The 15,381-nt window shown below is 35.3% G+C and overlaps 1 protein-coding gene across 1 annotated transcript; it reads right to left on the bottom strand.

Annotated features, from left to right (window-relative positions):
- Positions 1–4,028: 4,028 nt before the first annotated feature.
- On the bottom strand, positions 4,029–7,877 carry LOC139960491 (serine/threonine-protein kinase SBK1-like). Its single transcript, XM_071958887.1, has one exon. The coding sequence runs from the start codon at positions 7,029–7,031 to the stop codon at positions 6,015–6,017; it is 1,017 nt and encodes a 338-aa protein (XP_071814988.1). The 5' UTR covers positions 7,032–7,877; the 3' UTR covers positions 4,029–6,014.
- Between the last annotated feature and the right edge of the window lie 7,504 nt (positions 7,878–15,381).

Genomic DNA, 15,381 nt, shown 5'->3' with positions numbered 1-15,381 from the left:
GTCAATGGACGTCAACCCCCCCCCCCCCCTTTCGTTTTCATTCATGTTCCGTTTTGTGGTATAGTATATAAGTATACAGGTACAGGGTACACCGATCTAAGACTCATCCTGTACGATTTGAAAGAACAAAGAATGTGTTTTGTTTCTAATATTCGATTGCCATGGGGTATAATAAACACTTGCGGCAATATATAACCGATAATTACTACATTATTTGTTATTAGGTAAACCAGCTGCTAAGAATTATACATACACATATATAGTTATAAAACAATACCCTTTATTGTATTTAATCATAAAGCACCCTTGACTTATAATTTAAAATTTGAATTTGTCTTCGTTTTTATGCATGCTAAAGTTATAAATACGAATGACGTTAAGGTCTGCGTCAGAGGCTTAACTTATTCACAGATTGAAAATACATTTCGTGAGTTATATTCACATCATATAACAATATTCCACTCCCGGTCGTCATTGAGCGCTGCATGTTGTTCTTAAAATAATTTTCAATAGTCGGTTTATAATCATTGAACAAATACAGGTTGCAAAGCGATATTTTCATAAATCCATATTTAATTAGCATGTTGATATAAAATCTTGAGACAAATCAGCGACCTCTGGATCGTGTGCGTAGATATCTGCATAGCGTCTTCAGACTGCAATTGTGCAGTATACGATAGATTTTGTTAACAAGTTATGTCTCACAGCACAAAAACAGCGTGAGGGCGGGAAGAACTGGTGTGTTAAACATTTCGAGAAATTCGATTCGTATTATTATTTGTTTAGCAAAATATCCCCAATTAAACTATGCCTACACTGTTAAAAATATATCATGTAAATTAAAGGTGAAATTTTGACGTTATATTACTGTGGCACACCGTTTGTACAATATAGCAGTTTTAAGGCTAATATAACGAGAAACTTTATTTGCATTCAGGATGTGCATTCATCGTTTGTTAAAACTGCATTGCCAGTTCTATAAAATATCAGAACGTTATATGAAAGTACAAGTACCGTAATACCGTAAGATTTATACACCACAGTTGACTAACCAATGTCAGAACACCGTCGATATTAACACTAACCTAACGTCTGACTGACTAGGCCTTGGTATGTCGTTACTGACAGAGTGACCGAGAATGCAGCAGCAACATGCATTCCAGAAATGTACGTTTCAAGGAACAGTAAACGTCATTCTCCAAAAGAATTAATGTTTCATGTTCTGCTTCACACAGTGTATTTTCGTTCGATCAACTGTTAAAGCCTACTATAATTAAAAGTCAATTATATGGTTAAGACTAAAGAGCTTTCTTGATGGAATTGTTCACATATGTTTACGACCGTAACTATATCGCTTAGCACAGTATATTGTGTACTATATATACTAAGTAATTATCAGCAGTACACTATGACTGGTAGGTCAATTTCCTTAATCACTGAACACACCGGTTCGTGTTGCTATGCCCATGCACACTGGACGCAGGTGCAACATGTCCTTACGTCAGTTCATTATGCTGTACAACGTACTGTTGTTCAATGTATATCCTAATTATTTTCATTCTTGTTATTTAATTTTTTTCTTGTTATTTTACGACACGCCGTTTGTACGATATAACAGTTTTGAAGGCTAAAATAACGGCATGTGCATTCATTGTTATTTAACATCATCGCCCGTTCTGTAAAGAAACAGCTAACGTATGAAGGTAAAAGTACCGTAATACCGTACTAAATAAATTAGGGATTAATCATCTACTTTGCGTTTATCGCAGGAGAATGTAATCAAGGGGGTTATAGCACTATATCGATGGATGCACGAGGCCGTAGACCGAGTGCATCGCGTCAGTTATACACCCGTCCGTTTTATTTGATTTTGTTATCCCTTTGATATATGAAAATGAGTTCAACCTGATCTTTCATTAATTTGATTTTATTTGCAAAATCTCACATTTTCTAGATATTACAAGATATGGCATGATTTAATTTCGCCGCATGTGAAATAAAGTGACAAATCATCATTTTTTTCTTTTTGAGAAATTTCCACATCCATATAAGTTACTTGTAAATGGTTGTTGATATCCGAAAGAAATTTGAACCAACTCTGTATGACATGGGGATTCAAATATTAAAACACATCCAAAACTTTAAAAAAAAAAGCGATAGCCCAAGCTTTGTATATATTCTTGCACATAGATGTGTATAGGGAGAGATATCCGTTCACTGTTCTTTTAATTTGATTTAGCAACTACCCCAAGTGATAATCCGAAGAAGACGCAGGGAAGAATTTTTTCTATCTTTGTTTTATTAAAAGGATTTTGCAGTATTGATTTATTCCCCCCATTGAGATGATCTTGCACGTCAAACGCTTGATTGTATTCCAAGTTTTAACATATTTCTAATTGATCGAGTTTCAGCTCTATATAGCCATACATGCATGTGTATATATTATCAGTGTTTGCTTATGGCAACCACTGACGTTGATAGTCATAATTCTGAAGATGAAAAATTCACAAAAGTAATCTACACTTGTGAATCCCTGCATGACGCAAAGATTTATATTATTTATATGACGATGGTTGGATCATTTTTATACATCCAGGGATCTAAAATCAACACCCCTGGTAAAAAAAAAGAATTTACCATTCGATTTTTAAACGTCTTTTGAGCAAAACGCGATATCTCTTGCTTCGATGAGCAACAGAGCATGTTTTAATCGTTTTCATATTGTTCCGTAATAATAATAATAATAATAATAATAATAATGACGTAAACACATCCATGCATTTAGATTCATAAAAAACGCAAACATTCATATGAGAACAGAAAGAAAATTATCATTTTTTGTTTTTTCTTAGTTGTTTGCACTGTTTATAGTGAATTTATATCTTGTGATTTTTTCTTTAAATTAAACAATTCCTCGTTTCAATGTCTCTGCGTAAGTATTATAACCTTAATCGCACTACAAGCAAATTTCTTAAACATGTAATGCATCGAGAATTGTTTACGCTATTTATTTACACTAATATGATTAATGGAGTATATTTCATGCCGTATATGAAGGAATGTTGTTTTATGTTGATATAATCAAAATCATTCCTTGACATTTGAACATTACAGTGGTCCTATAATTGCATTTGTGACGTTTTATGATTTTTTTCTCCAGTTGAGACGTTGTAAGTAAACCTGCTGCCAGGTACAACCACTGACCTCTAACCCCAACCTATATACACAACCATTGTTAATCCCAATAATGTCCACCGTGGAAAATTACAGCCTATAGCTTTTAAACAAATTCATAAAGTAAGGTATAGCTAAAATAGGTGCATCATGAACTCTAATCCGTGCCCTTTAATCCATTAGCTTTCCCAGTTCTTTGACAGCCTGGCAACATCCGACGGAATTAAACTTTATATATATATATATATATATATATAAAGAAAATAAGGTCATTGAATTTTTTGTATAGGCCAGCCTACCGCAGTATTCGCCCAGTATTTATATAATAACGCCTGTGCATGAATCATAATGTCCTTTGTGCAAGTAGGACTATTTCGCACTTGACATTTCACACAGTATACTTGTTTTCTCATATAGCAAATAAAGTAAAATCACAAAGAATGAATACATTTTCCTTCGTAATCACATTTATTAGAACCTTTATTAACCTTTTTAGAAAAAAAGATGGAATCAATACAGAGAGCCGATTTTCATATGGAAACGTTTTCTTAAGCATTAAATTATCGTCACATACGTGTCGATATGGAATTAAATCGTGTCAAACCACTATAGCGGTAAGCAGCAGCCATTCCTAGCCCCCCCCCCCCAAAAATGTGAATATTCAAATCCTCCATAAGACTCGAGAACTTCGTTCCCCAAATAATTTTTTTTATATTATATATAGTATTATTTACATTGAGCACCTTTGGAAACTCGTTGGACATTTTCGCCACTATTTTAAATAGCATTCAAGTATTCATGCAACCTTTACTGACCTGCATTGGTCATCAAGTCCCCCTACCCGCCCACCCCCCCCCTCCTTTCAAAAACGTTACGATAATGAAATGCTCAGTGTGTAAGCATCTCAAAAGGTGACGAGTCGTTTCATGATTTCCAAGCATCTTAAGCTATTGTCAAGTGCTAAAAACGACTCCAATAATCATAATTTTGTGTTCCGTAATTACGTATTTCTTTTTTTTTTCATTTTACCTTTGATCCTTCATTTATCATGTCGTCTATCTATCCTTCTTCGAGTTTAATGCAGTCTTGTTTGTTGTGGAAGAGCTAAGACATGCAGCAATTCTAACATTGATTATAAATTAAGAAGAGACTCATGCACTTAAAATGCAAACAGAAACACATTTTGGTTACATAAAATATAAATGGCAAGTGGCAATGTTATCATATATATTTACAAACAATACACTGTCTTTAAATAATTGCTTAATGGATACGGAGGGAATCATATTGGAAATAATAGTACTAAACAATAATTATAGGTTGAGAATTATTTATATCTTACATTTCTTTTACAACTGTAATATTTATATTTAAATATGAACAATCAAATCAACTAAAGCTACAACAATGTGTTTTACATTTAGAAAATATCATTGAAAGTTTATTATTTTTATCATTTATATCGACATTGTATAATGATTAAAGTTAAAAAGACTCCCCCAACCCAACCCCCCTCCCCTCAAATTTGCTTCTGCTTTATTACACCGCCAAATTTGCTACAATTTAATGATTCCTTGTCCTTGATGTTCTTTCTATCAGATTTCTGGTCATCATATGATCCACATTTTTCGTCTTCTTCTTATTTTAACAAATACCTTTTAACGATTGGTGACCCTCTCTCAACATGTGCATACGTCAATGCTAGTAACGTCATCTGAACATGTGCTTCTCATTTATTGATCCAGCCCAAAATCATTTATCTTTCTTTGTTTCTGTATTAACTCTGCACGGCTTGACAGACAGTATAGGTTGCACCACTACCGAAATAAACAAACACTGCTCGCAAATAAATCAAAACCTGCCGGGTTTTTTTTCTTGAAATGTGTATATACACTTTCACTAATTGACAGGTCATATTTTAAAAATGAATAATTTATCTATGGAATATATGTTACCAATGGAATTCGCTCATGCTTAGTTTCATGTTAGATTCATATTGCTCTTTTCTCAGTACTGCCATAATGTGATTGGAATGTGGCATATGTTACTCATAAGACTATATACAGGTATCTATAACTTGGTAAAGTGTTAGACAGTCTGGCCTACGTAATCTATTTATATCCCATGTTGATTGAAAGGTGCGTATACGATATAGCATTTGAAAGGGTGCAGTGTGGCACATTCATATAGCCACCAGCGCTAAGACATGCCGGGTTAATATATGATTTAAACTTAAAGTCGTTATGTTGTGGCAACATTCTTAGTTTTTCTTCTTTAATCCTTGAACTTTTCATGTCGAAAAAAATGTAATACCGCTAATAGGTTTGCAACATATTTATTCATAGCATGATATCAGAATAATATGTAAGTTGCAAAATATAAAGCCAGAGGCCTCACTCTGATAGAGATGGGAGAGGAAGGGGTGGACGAGTAGGTCTAGAAATGGTCGATATGCTACTGTTTTTCGAGAATTTTTATAAATATGAAAGTTGTGGTCGAGTCAGTCAGTTGTCTGGGGAAATCTTATCAGTGCGATGATCTATCGAAGCTATCAGTTAGCTTCGCGATTTTCGGGACAAGAATATATATTTGGATACTCCCCCCCCCCCCATCACCTCCCCGGCTACACACACCCTCTTCCGCAAACCTTATAATGATACCCTGTCTAAAACAATTTTCGCCATTCTTAAAATGTAAATTAAATAACTATCTTAATTTTTATCGGATCGAACAATGGTTTTGGCAACCTGACAAAGTATTGTGACGTCAAACACTACATTGTATTACTATCTCGTATTCATTAATTAATATGTGATATATTACTACTGTATTATTTCTTGTTATAAGTAATTAGTATCGCTACTAGCAGAGACCCATAGCTCTGTTCTTACTTTTCGCCACTGTCTCGCTCCGTTGGTACAGACTCCTAACGTTTCCAACTTGGCTGTCAAGTTTGTGGTGCTACCCGAGCTCCCCGATGCACCATCCTCCCCGGTACATCCACTAGACCGGAAGTCTTCTGTAAGGTCAATGTCATCTTCAGTTCGAGTCCAGGTGAACTTTATATATTTCTTGACGTTGCTGATGGACGTTCGCTTCGATTGCTTTGGATGGATCAATTTCCGAAGGAGTTTTAAGAGTTTGTTACTGAACCTGGTCCAAGAGCAAGAGAGATGAATAGTGTGATGTTTGTGCCACTGGTAGAATCTCTGATAATCCTTGTTGCTTTCTTTCTCTGCTTCCGTCCAAGGGAAAGATCCGTTTAACATACAAAATAAGAGAATCCCGAAAGACCACGAATCTTGAGAACGATGAGCAGAAAATCCTTCAGTTGGTAACTTTTGAACAATTTCCGGTGGCATGTAAGGAATATTTTCGGTGTTTTTGCTGGTTATTTCTCCTTCTTTTCTTGCGTGACAGAACCCGGACAACTTGACTACTTTCATTTCCGGGTCGCAAACGAGGACATTCTCCGCACATAGATCACCGTGAACTAACGAGAGACTGTGCATATAGTCAATGGCCGAACTCAACTGAGTTATGCAAGACTTTGCTCGACTTTCATCCAGACCGCAATGACTTGGGATATAGTCTACTAAATTTCCAAATCGAAAATATTCCAGTTCCCATCTGATCCCGTCTGCGCCTTGATGCACATCGAAAATCTCTACCAAATGAGAATGATGCCCTATAAGTCTAGGGAATTGGCTGAGCCACAAATAATCCTTTCTTTTAACTTTCACTTTTACGATATGTTGAGCGGTTATCAGTTTGCCAGAAACTTCGTCTCTTCTCAATTCCAGCGGTCCGTAGACACCGTCACCTAATCGACGGAGTGTCTTCCACGTTTCCACCATACTATAAAGTACCGCACGATCGTGTTTACACACTGCACAATCTTCTCCGACCACTTTTCAATAGATACTGCAATCTATTTCTTCAAACGATTTCATTTTTCAATTGATTACGTTCCATTTCCAAACAACGTCCATAACAGCAAAGAAAGACTAAACCAAAGAATGGAAACTCGCGCACATTTCGACTCCCCTTTTCACAAGTCACAAAAGCTTACAGGATGTATTATTATATGAAGATACGATACATCTAAAGAAGATGAATGGCCGTGAATGAAACCCCTTTAAAGCGGTAACGTGTATAATTATCCACATATACAGGCAAACCAATAACGTTAAAAGGCACGATTCATCTTATACCGGTACTTCATCTTGAAGACGGTTGTCGAAGAAAATCTATTATAAAATGTTGATATCAGTAATATGTGCTTTATATAATATATGTATATACACACATACATATATATATTTGTATGTATATACGGTAGACGCTGTATAGCCTTTCTACGAATTATCTTGTGAAGTCGTCGAAGTGAACTGAATAAGCGCGTATCAGCTTCTGTTGAAGTATATTCACCACCAGCATCGTCTGGCGATCGTCGAGAGTAATATCGTCTGATACTCAAAGCAAGAAACGGCGAGGATTTTTTTTTTTACTTCAGGGTTCTCGCTGCTCAAATATCTCTCCGTCGATCGATTGGCTTAGATAAGGTCGGATGGTAAATGTGGATCCTTCCTACCTTTTCTTTTTGCCTGCTTCATATGAGTGAACGACTCAGCAGTCGTAAATTTCTTATTTACTTACGTCATAGCCATAATGTTTAACCACTTGCGTGTTAGTTAATAATACAACACGTATACAGTTCTTCGGTCCTATATATATACATATATGTAAGCCTATATGTATTATCGACTATATACATATACTATACATTGAAAGACGACATATCCGGAGATTAAATCTACGCCAACATTCCAGAATGGTAATATCATTGAGCCCATAATTTATTATTAGTCACCACGTACGTACATGCAACGACTGTTTTCAGGATTAAACTTTCCTTGTTCTGAAGTAAATATCGCCATTGCTAGCTTGACGAGTGGTAGCTCAGTTACATGTTTAGTGACGCAATAATGTAGAAAAAGTATATAAACAAGATGAAAACAGGTTTAGTATATATATAACTAAACGTTTTTTAATACTACACTGACCGCTGAAAACAATAATATCTAATAAACTTAATACTTTCAGCGTAACCCTTGAAATTGTTTCAATTTGTATTATAATATACAAACTGACAGATTTATTTACTTATTAATATGCTCATTTTTTTTTCCTAAACGAAGTTAAGTTTGTATATAATGTGTAGTGATATCAGTTGTGTCTCACAGAGTGTTGATACATTTGTGACGTTTTTTCTGAAAGTTGAAAAGTGGAATCTATAAAATAAACAGTGGACATTAATTAAAATGTTTAAACAATCGAAGAAATTTAATGGCAGAACTGTTTACAGGAGATAGTTGCGATAAATTTACCCGTATTATGGGCCGTATATGGTGTGTACATATTTCTTCCACACATAAATTAATGTTTATTGCTATAAAACATCGTCGTCTGAAAGGTTCGGCCTCTCGGTTTTGTGCTTTTAATCCAAAACTAAAGTGAATTTCGCCACAGGTTGGCAAGATGTGCCGTTATTTACTAATACAAACTATCTATACGCTTACTCTGTACCACAATGTAGGATACTGAACTGTAAGTGTATTGGGTGTATATTATAATATATAGACACTTACTCTGTACCACAATTTAGGATACTGACGTGTCAGGGTATTGTGTGTATATAATAATATATAGACACTTACTATGTACCAAAATGTAGGATACTGCAATGTAAGGGTATTGTGTGTATTATAATATATAGACACTTACTCTGTACCACAATTTAGGATACTGAAGTGTAAGGGTACTCAATGCGTTTTTATTTCTTGTACTTGACACTTTAACTGAAGATCTCGACAAATGTCAGGAATGATTACAAGCCGCTTAGCAATATGGTAGTTACCACGAACTAGGTCAAGGGTTGGGGAAGTAGTAAAGGTGGAAGTGGAGGGGCAATAAAAAGGAGGAGAGGAGAGGAGAGGAAAGGGGACAAATGTTCAATTAACAAGGGGTTCATCATACTTTATGTATTAATTATGTATATTTTGCAGAATCAGCATAAGTGACATCTGATATAAAGGGTAAGTAAAAAGGAAAATAAATAATATAAAATAAAGTTCGTCATAAATAAATATAAATAAAGGGAAACACAGAGGCCTACGTAGGCCTATATGGATGATCTACTTCATAAAATATATTAAAGGAGAAATTATAAAATCTTGATCATTGTGAATGTGATAAATCTCGATAAGTCTATTGGGTCTCCATGCATGTACTATTTAACATCAGGAAAGAGGGATGGGTGGTTTTTTTTGTTTTTTTCTTTAATCTAAAACGTTTTTAACATATTCTGCAATGTATATGCCATTTTAGTCGCTTAATCACTTTAATGCAAAAAAAAAAGCAACTTCTAAACATTCCGTGTATACTACCAACACGTTCTTGAATTTTCAGTTTAACTTTGCAATCAAAACATGCTCAGGATCAGACCTCAAGAAGCATATCACTCCCGTGCACCCTCGAAGACATGTATGGTTGCTGGGTACGTTTCTTTTTCACTTCAGACAGAACTTCAGCATTAAATATGACCCATCCATACTCTCAGCACCAACATTATGCTATGAGCTTGGTTTATATATTGTGTGATTGTGTATAGATTTCGAATTCCATCATTCGCTTTCTTAATATAAAATTTCGTAAATCCACTTTATTGAGCAGCGGGTCGTGTAATCTACCTGCACAGTATATGGATTTGCACTTTTCAAACCAAGCAACATTTCAACATCTCAAAGCAAGTATTTTAGTTTCTACGGTGGCCTACACGAGACTTCAGAATTAAAAAGATTTTTTTCATCACGTTGTTGTAATTACTATATAAGGACAACAGTCAACAATGTTTTAGAATTTTTACTCTTTAAGAACTCGTTTTATTTACAGAGCAGCCCATTTTTGTAAACTGGTAAAGACAGCTTCTTAGATCCTTTGTTGTAGCTTCTTGATCATTTTGATAACTCTTGTAACGCTTTTTATGTTTCATTATTAACTTAATCTCATAAACTTTTATATGTCTTAAAGGCCCGGTCACACTACACCGATTTTTCATCGGAATACTATCCGATTTTCCCGGAGGAATCGAAACAGCCAGTTTTTCGTTCGTGTCTTCTAGCCACAGTGATAAAGGACCTGATTTGCTATCTGTTGAGCCATTCCGATGTGGAATAGCCCTTTCCTAACTTTTGTTATTGACTCCGTTTCCTTTTATCGGATAGCTATCCGATTTCTCTTCCGATTTTTATCGTTTTCCGATGTGACGTCACTTCAGAATGTAGTCCGTTCCAGAACCCCTCAGATTTGGAGTAGGTATTCGAATATTCCACTGCATTCATTACATTCACTACCACAAACCTCACTCTTCGGCCTAAATTCGGAAAAATCGGACCGTATTCCGATAATATATCGCTGTAGTGTGACCGGGCCTTTAACCTGTATTTTGATGTTCTGTATATTGTTATATTTTATCCTATTTATAAATTTCTCTGTAAATTTACACTGGAATAAAGAAATGAATGAATGAATTCGATTGAGATACAGTAAATTACTTCGATTTTGAAATGCGTCTATTTCTTTTCTGAAAAAGCGTCACTGTTAGAACACATCAAACTTCAATTAGAGGACGCTTTATTCTTTTACGGGTATTGTTAAAAGAAGGAAAAGGGATACACCTCAACACTTGTTTTAGTTGCAATTGTAACAGGGGTGCGAGTATATGCTAGTCTGTGTGTGAGTCTGGTGGGAATTGTTTGTATCCATAGAAGCATCATATAAGTTTTGACTTTTAGTTAACCGTTGAATGGAATCTTCAGTATATTCTTATAATATAGTTATAATTTCCATTAGGATATTAAAGTGCAAAGGAGGTAGTCCTATATTAAGTCGTCGTAGAAAGGCGGAGAAGTAACATTAGCGCGAAAGGCTGCACCGCTAACATGACAAATTCGTGCAAATCGATAACTTGAGAGCATTTTAATACTTCAAGTCACTTATCAGTGTTTAGATGTACACTGGTAATACACAATGATTCAATGAAACGCACGATTCTAACATTTCTATGGTAGATGCTATGCATTAGCCTAGTTTTAGCTGCCTCTGCCTGTTCTTATTTCTTCTTCTTCTTCTTCTTCTTCTTCTTCTCTTCTTATATTTTCTTCATTTTCTTGTTACTTGCATTCTATTAATTTGGTTGTGCAGTTTCTCGTAAAACCGTAAATCGAAAAACCATTGTACACCGTGAGATCCTACAGCAAAGGATGAATCGTGCTCGCCGGTTTAGGCTTGGGTAATGTCATTACAGGCTCCGAGGTAAACATGTTAGTAAAGATTTAATTTAATCAATGACGTCATAGAGAACAGTGCCGGTACGTGATCAAACATAATGTGTTGCGGATCTACGGTAGATTCGTTGACAGCTGTGCTTGATTGCGAATGCAACACTGTATAACATAATGTATTGTATGTTACTGGCAAAGGGCTGGAACGGTGGAGGGGAAGGGGCAACGGAAGGGAAATTGTGGGGAGGAAATGGGGTACAAATGAGAGAATATACGGAAGAAGGTTGACAAGAAGAGTGAGAAACTGGGTAGTCGTGGTACGATAGAAACCGACGGAAGTGAAGGGAAGGGGGAGAGGGAAGGTGAGCAAAAGTAGGGCAAGGGGAGGTGGGCTAGAACGGGGGAATGATCGTGGTGGCGTAACAAGGAATGTCAATTGCGTGTACTGGGCGGGAAAAGAGATTATTGCCGAACCGATGTCTATCCAGTATCCACTGTGTACTTTAAAGTTGAAAATGAAAGAGAATAAGCATGTTTGCATGATTAAAATATCATTGTAAGGAGCAACAATAAATTATGCATCAGCATGAGAGAAAATTTTGGAGAAGTCAAATCGACCTTTTGCTCGTTTTCGGTTTGTTTGTTTGTCGGTTTGCCTGTTTTCTTATGAATATATATTCTTATATTAATCTTTCATGAAACTAAAACTACAGTAACAGTGTAAAATACATCTCAACTAAGGACTTTGCTTTTTGTTTTAATGAAAGGTATACCCCTTACGATGGCCCCCTATTATTACTGTCAATTCAACATTAGAACTCATGCGACGTGGATGGAATGTTTGCTTTGAGAAGCTGCCGTTAGTTGCGAGCATATCAATCATATGAAAATATACATGTCCGGCGGACAGAGCGAAGTTTAGATGAGAATTATAGTTGAGACTAATTTTCATCTACATTATACATCTATATATATATATATATATATATATATATATATATATATATATATATATATATATATATTATTATTATTATTATTATTATTATTATAATTATTATTATTATATATATTATTATATATATTATTATATATATATATTATTATTATTATTATTATAGGACAAAAGCAGAGAAATAAGATATGTCTTATAATTGAAAAATGAAGAGTACTGTATTAGAAAAAAATATTGGAATTTTGTGGGTGCGTGTGTGTGTATACATATATATGTTTACATGCATATATGATGCATACATATAAATCTTACAATATGATGATAATAAAATGAACCAAGGTTAAGCGTAAAATTACAGGCGGTTTAATGAAGGTTATTTATAGGTAATCCACAATAAACCGCGCAAATAACTATAATAAAAAAAACCTTTATATAGGTTTTGAATATACGTAGTGTAAATAACTCTTTTTCGCCGCACTGCAGGAGACACTAAAGGGTTTATAAATATCATGTTTATTTTACAGCCTATGCAATATTTCAGATCGTGAGGATTAAATTTGGAGACTTCAACCAAACTAACCGACGTCACCGCAATTCCTGTGACGTTCAAAAACATGTCCTTGTGATGAGAATCGAAGGGGTTATTAATGTTGTCTCATCCCGAATGTTATGAAGGGCATTCGAAGGGTGGAAGACAGGTTTGCGCAACCCCTGACCCTCTAACCAGATAATTTTAGTAATTTTACCCAATCGTATCGAAAATTGAACAAAATATAATTGTAATTGACAAAGGCCAATTTCAAGGCTATAATAAACGTATACGCTCACATATTGATAGCTCCACAGTGAGTGAAATCCAAATGTTTCTCAGTTTAAATCATGAAACATAACATGTTGATTTTGATATTGACAAAGTGATGTTACCTGGTAACATAATTATATTTTTCCTGATACATTAACAAGTTTTCTTAATTCTATATTGTGAAACAGACGGCTCTGCGTACATTTATGGACATAAACGTTTCAAGTCTCTTACGATGTGACCTTCTTTAAGATAAATGACTCGTGCATGTGTTCATTTTTCTTATTGTTATTATATAATTATAAGATTTACATTTTGAATTTTGAAAAATTGTTCCGATACAACCAACTTATTTTTGGCCCGTAAATCCCAAAGTAACCAAAACCTATAACAGAGCAGCACGTGTAACATTAATAGTCCAAATTTGTTCTTGCTAAACATCTGGCGACCCTAAATAATGTCCAAATCATCCAAATCTTGGTCATGACTTTGAGAAGAAAGGCTATAGACTACCTACCTAAGCTCACACGACCCTTATTAGACTTGTAAAAGAAAGTTTTTCAGTACACAATAAACGCCACAGATTGGTTAGATTTATCATTTAATTGAGAGTAAAATTTTAAGACATGTATATGAGATATACGACAAAGCCGTAATAACAGAAATTAATTTAAAACTATTTAAACGATTTCCCCCCCCCCCCCCCCCAATTTTTCTGCCATTATACGCGTAACGTGACATAGCATTATAACGACCGGGTAGTGGTATGTCAGTTTTGGAAAATTGATCTTTTTTTTCAACGTATGGCAGTAAATCGAGATAAAACCACCAACTGAAAACAACAACCATTATTATACTATGAATCTCCCTGAATGAATCCACTCTCCCCTCGTTGCTGTCATGAACTTGGGGCGCCGTGCACATAACATTTTCCACTGCAATAGTGTAGCACATATATTCGCGTCTCAGGAACTAATTTAGCTAAAAAGCTTTGCTTGAAAGATTTAAGAAGTCTGGATTTAATCATCTCGACTCTCAATCAGTATAACTGAACAGACCGGCCGGGGGTAGCAAGATGAAAGTAATCAACCATATCGTATCTGTTTGGAATGAAAGATACACAGTAGCTATAAATAGATAGATATACAGGGATAAACCTATGATGTCTGCAAGTCACTTCCAGTCGCTATGGGTGTACATAACAACAACACAAGGCGGTTGCACAAAGCCTTAGCCAGCAACTTCTAGTCCACGTTTAACAATGTAATCGAGCGCTTGTTACGAGGATCCAAGGGGTCCCCAGACTTGGGCAGCAAAGTAATCATGCCCAGATGTTGACTTAGGTTCAAGAGTCCGTTTTGGAAGGCGTCTTCGAAGACGGCTCTGATGTCTGGTGCGAATAGAAGGTTCGGTAGAACTCACTCGGAAGCCCGTCCGAACCCGGGGACTTGCCATTCTTCATCTTTGAAAGCGCCTTCCAAAGCTCAACAGTGGTTATTCCGGCCTCATATCCATATATGCGTTAACATGGTCTATTGCTCCCGACAGTATTAACACATGGTATGAAAGATATTAATATATATATATATATATATATATATATATATATATATATATATATATATATATATATATATATATTTGATCAGGGGGATGTAGGAATCTGAGCCTATCACAGGACCTTTAAGTCCGTTTTATTCCAGTAAGCCACAGTGATCCTGGGGTGAACGCGTACTGTATAGTCTTTAAATAACTGTCAATGAGAGCGGATAGTACGCCACGTGCTGCGACTGTACAGAGTGCACCCCTGGTGCTTTTTGAACCTGACAATGTGCATAGGATTACCAATTTGTAGAAGCACGCCCGAGCCGTAATTACGAAATGAATGTGTAGCAAGTGATATACATATATACATATTTTGGTGACATATTTGGTGACATATATATATATATATATATATATATATATATATATATATATATATATATATATGTCACCGAATATGTCACCAAAAACAGAACTAGTATTGTTCGATACAGGTGTCATACGCCTACAGTGAAATTACGACATTCCTTACCGGTTTCGAACCTCTGGACATACAATCA

This window comes from Apostichopus japonicus, chromosome 19 (genome assembly GCF_037975245.1).
Source record: "Apostichopus japonicus isolate 1M-3 chromosome 19, ASM3797524v1, whole genome shotgun sequence".
NCBI classification, from domain to species: Eukaryota; Metazoa; Echinodermata; class Holothuroidea; order Aspidochirotida; family Stichopodidae; genus Apostichopus; species Apostichopus japonicus.
Note: the sequence above shows the minus strand (reverse complement) of the source record. Positions and strands in the feature narration are given on the sequence as shown.

Excerpts from the sequence above, each read along its gene's own strand:
- LOC139960491 (XM_071958887.1), bottom strand. The coding sequence starts at position 7,031 with ATGGTGGAAACGTGGAAGACACTCCGTCGATTAGGTGACGGTGTCTAC.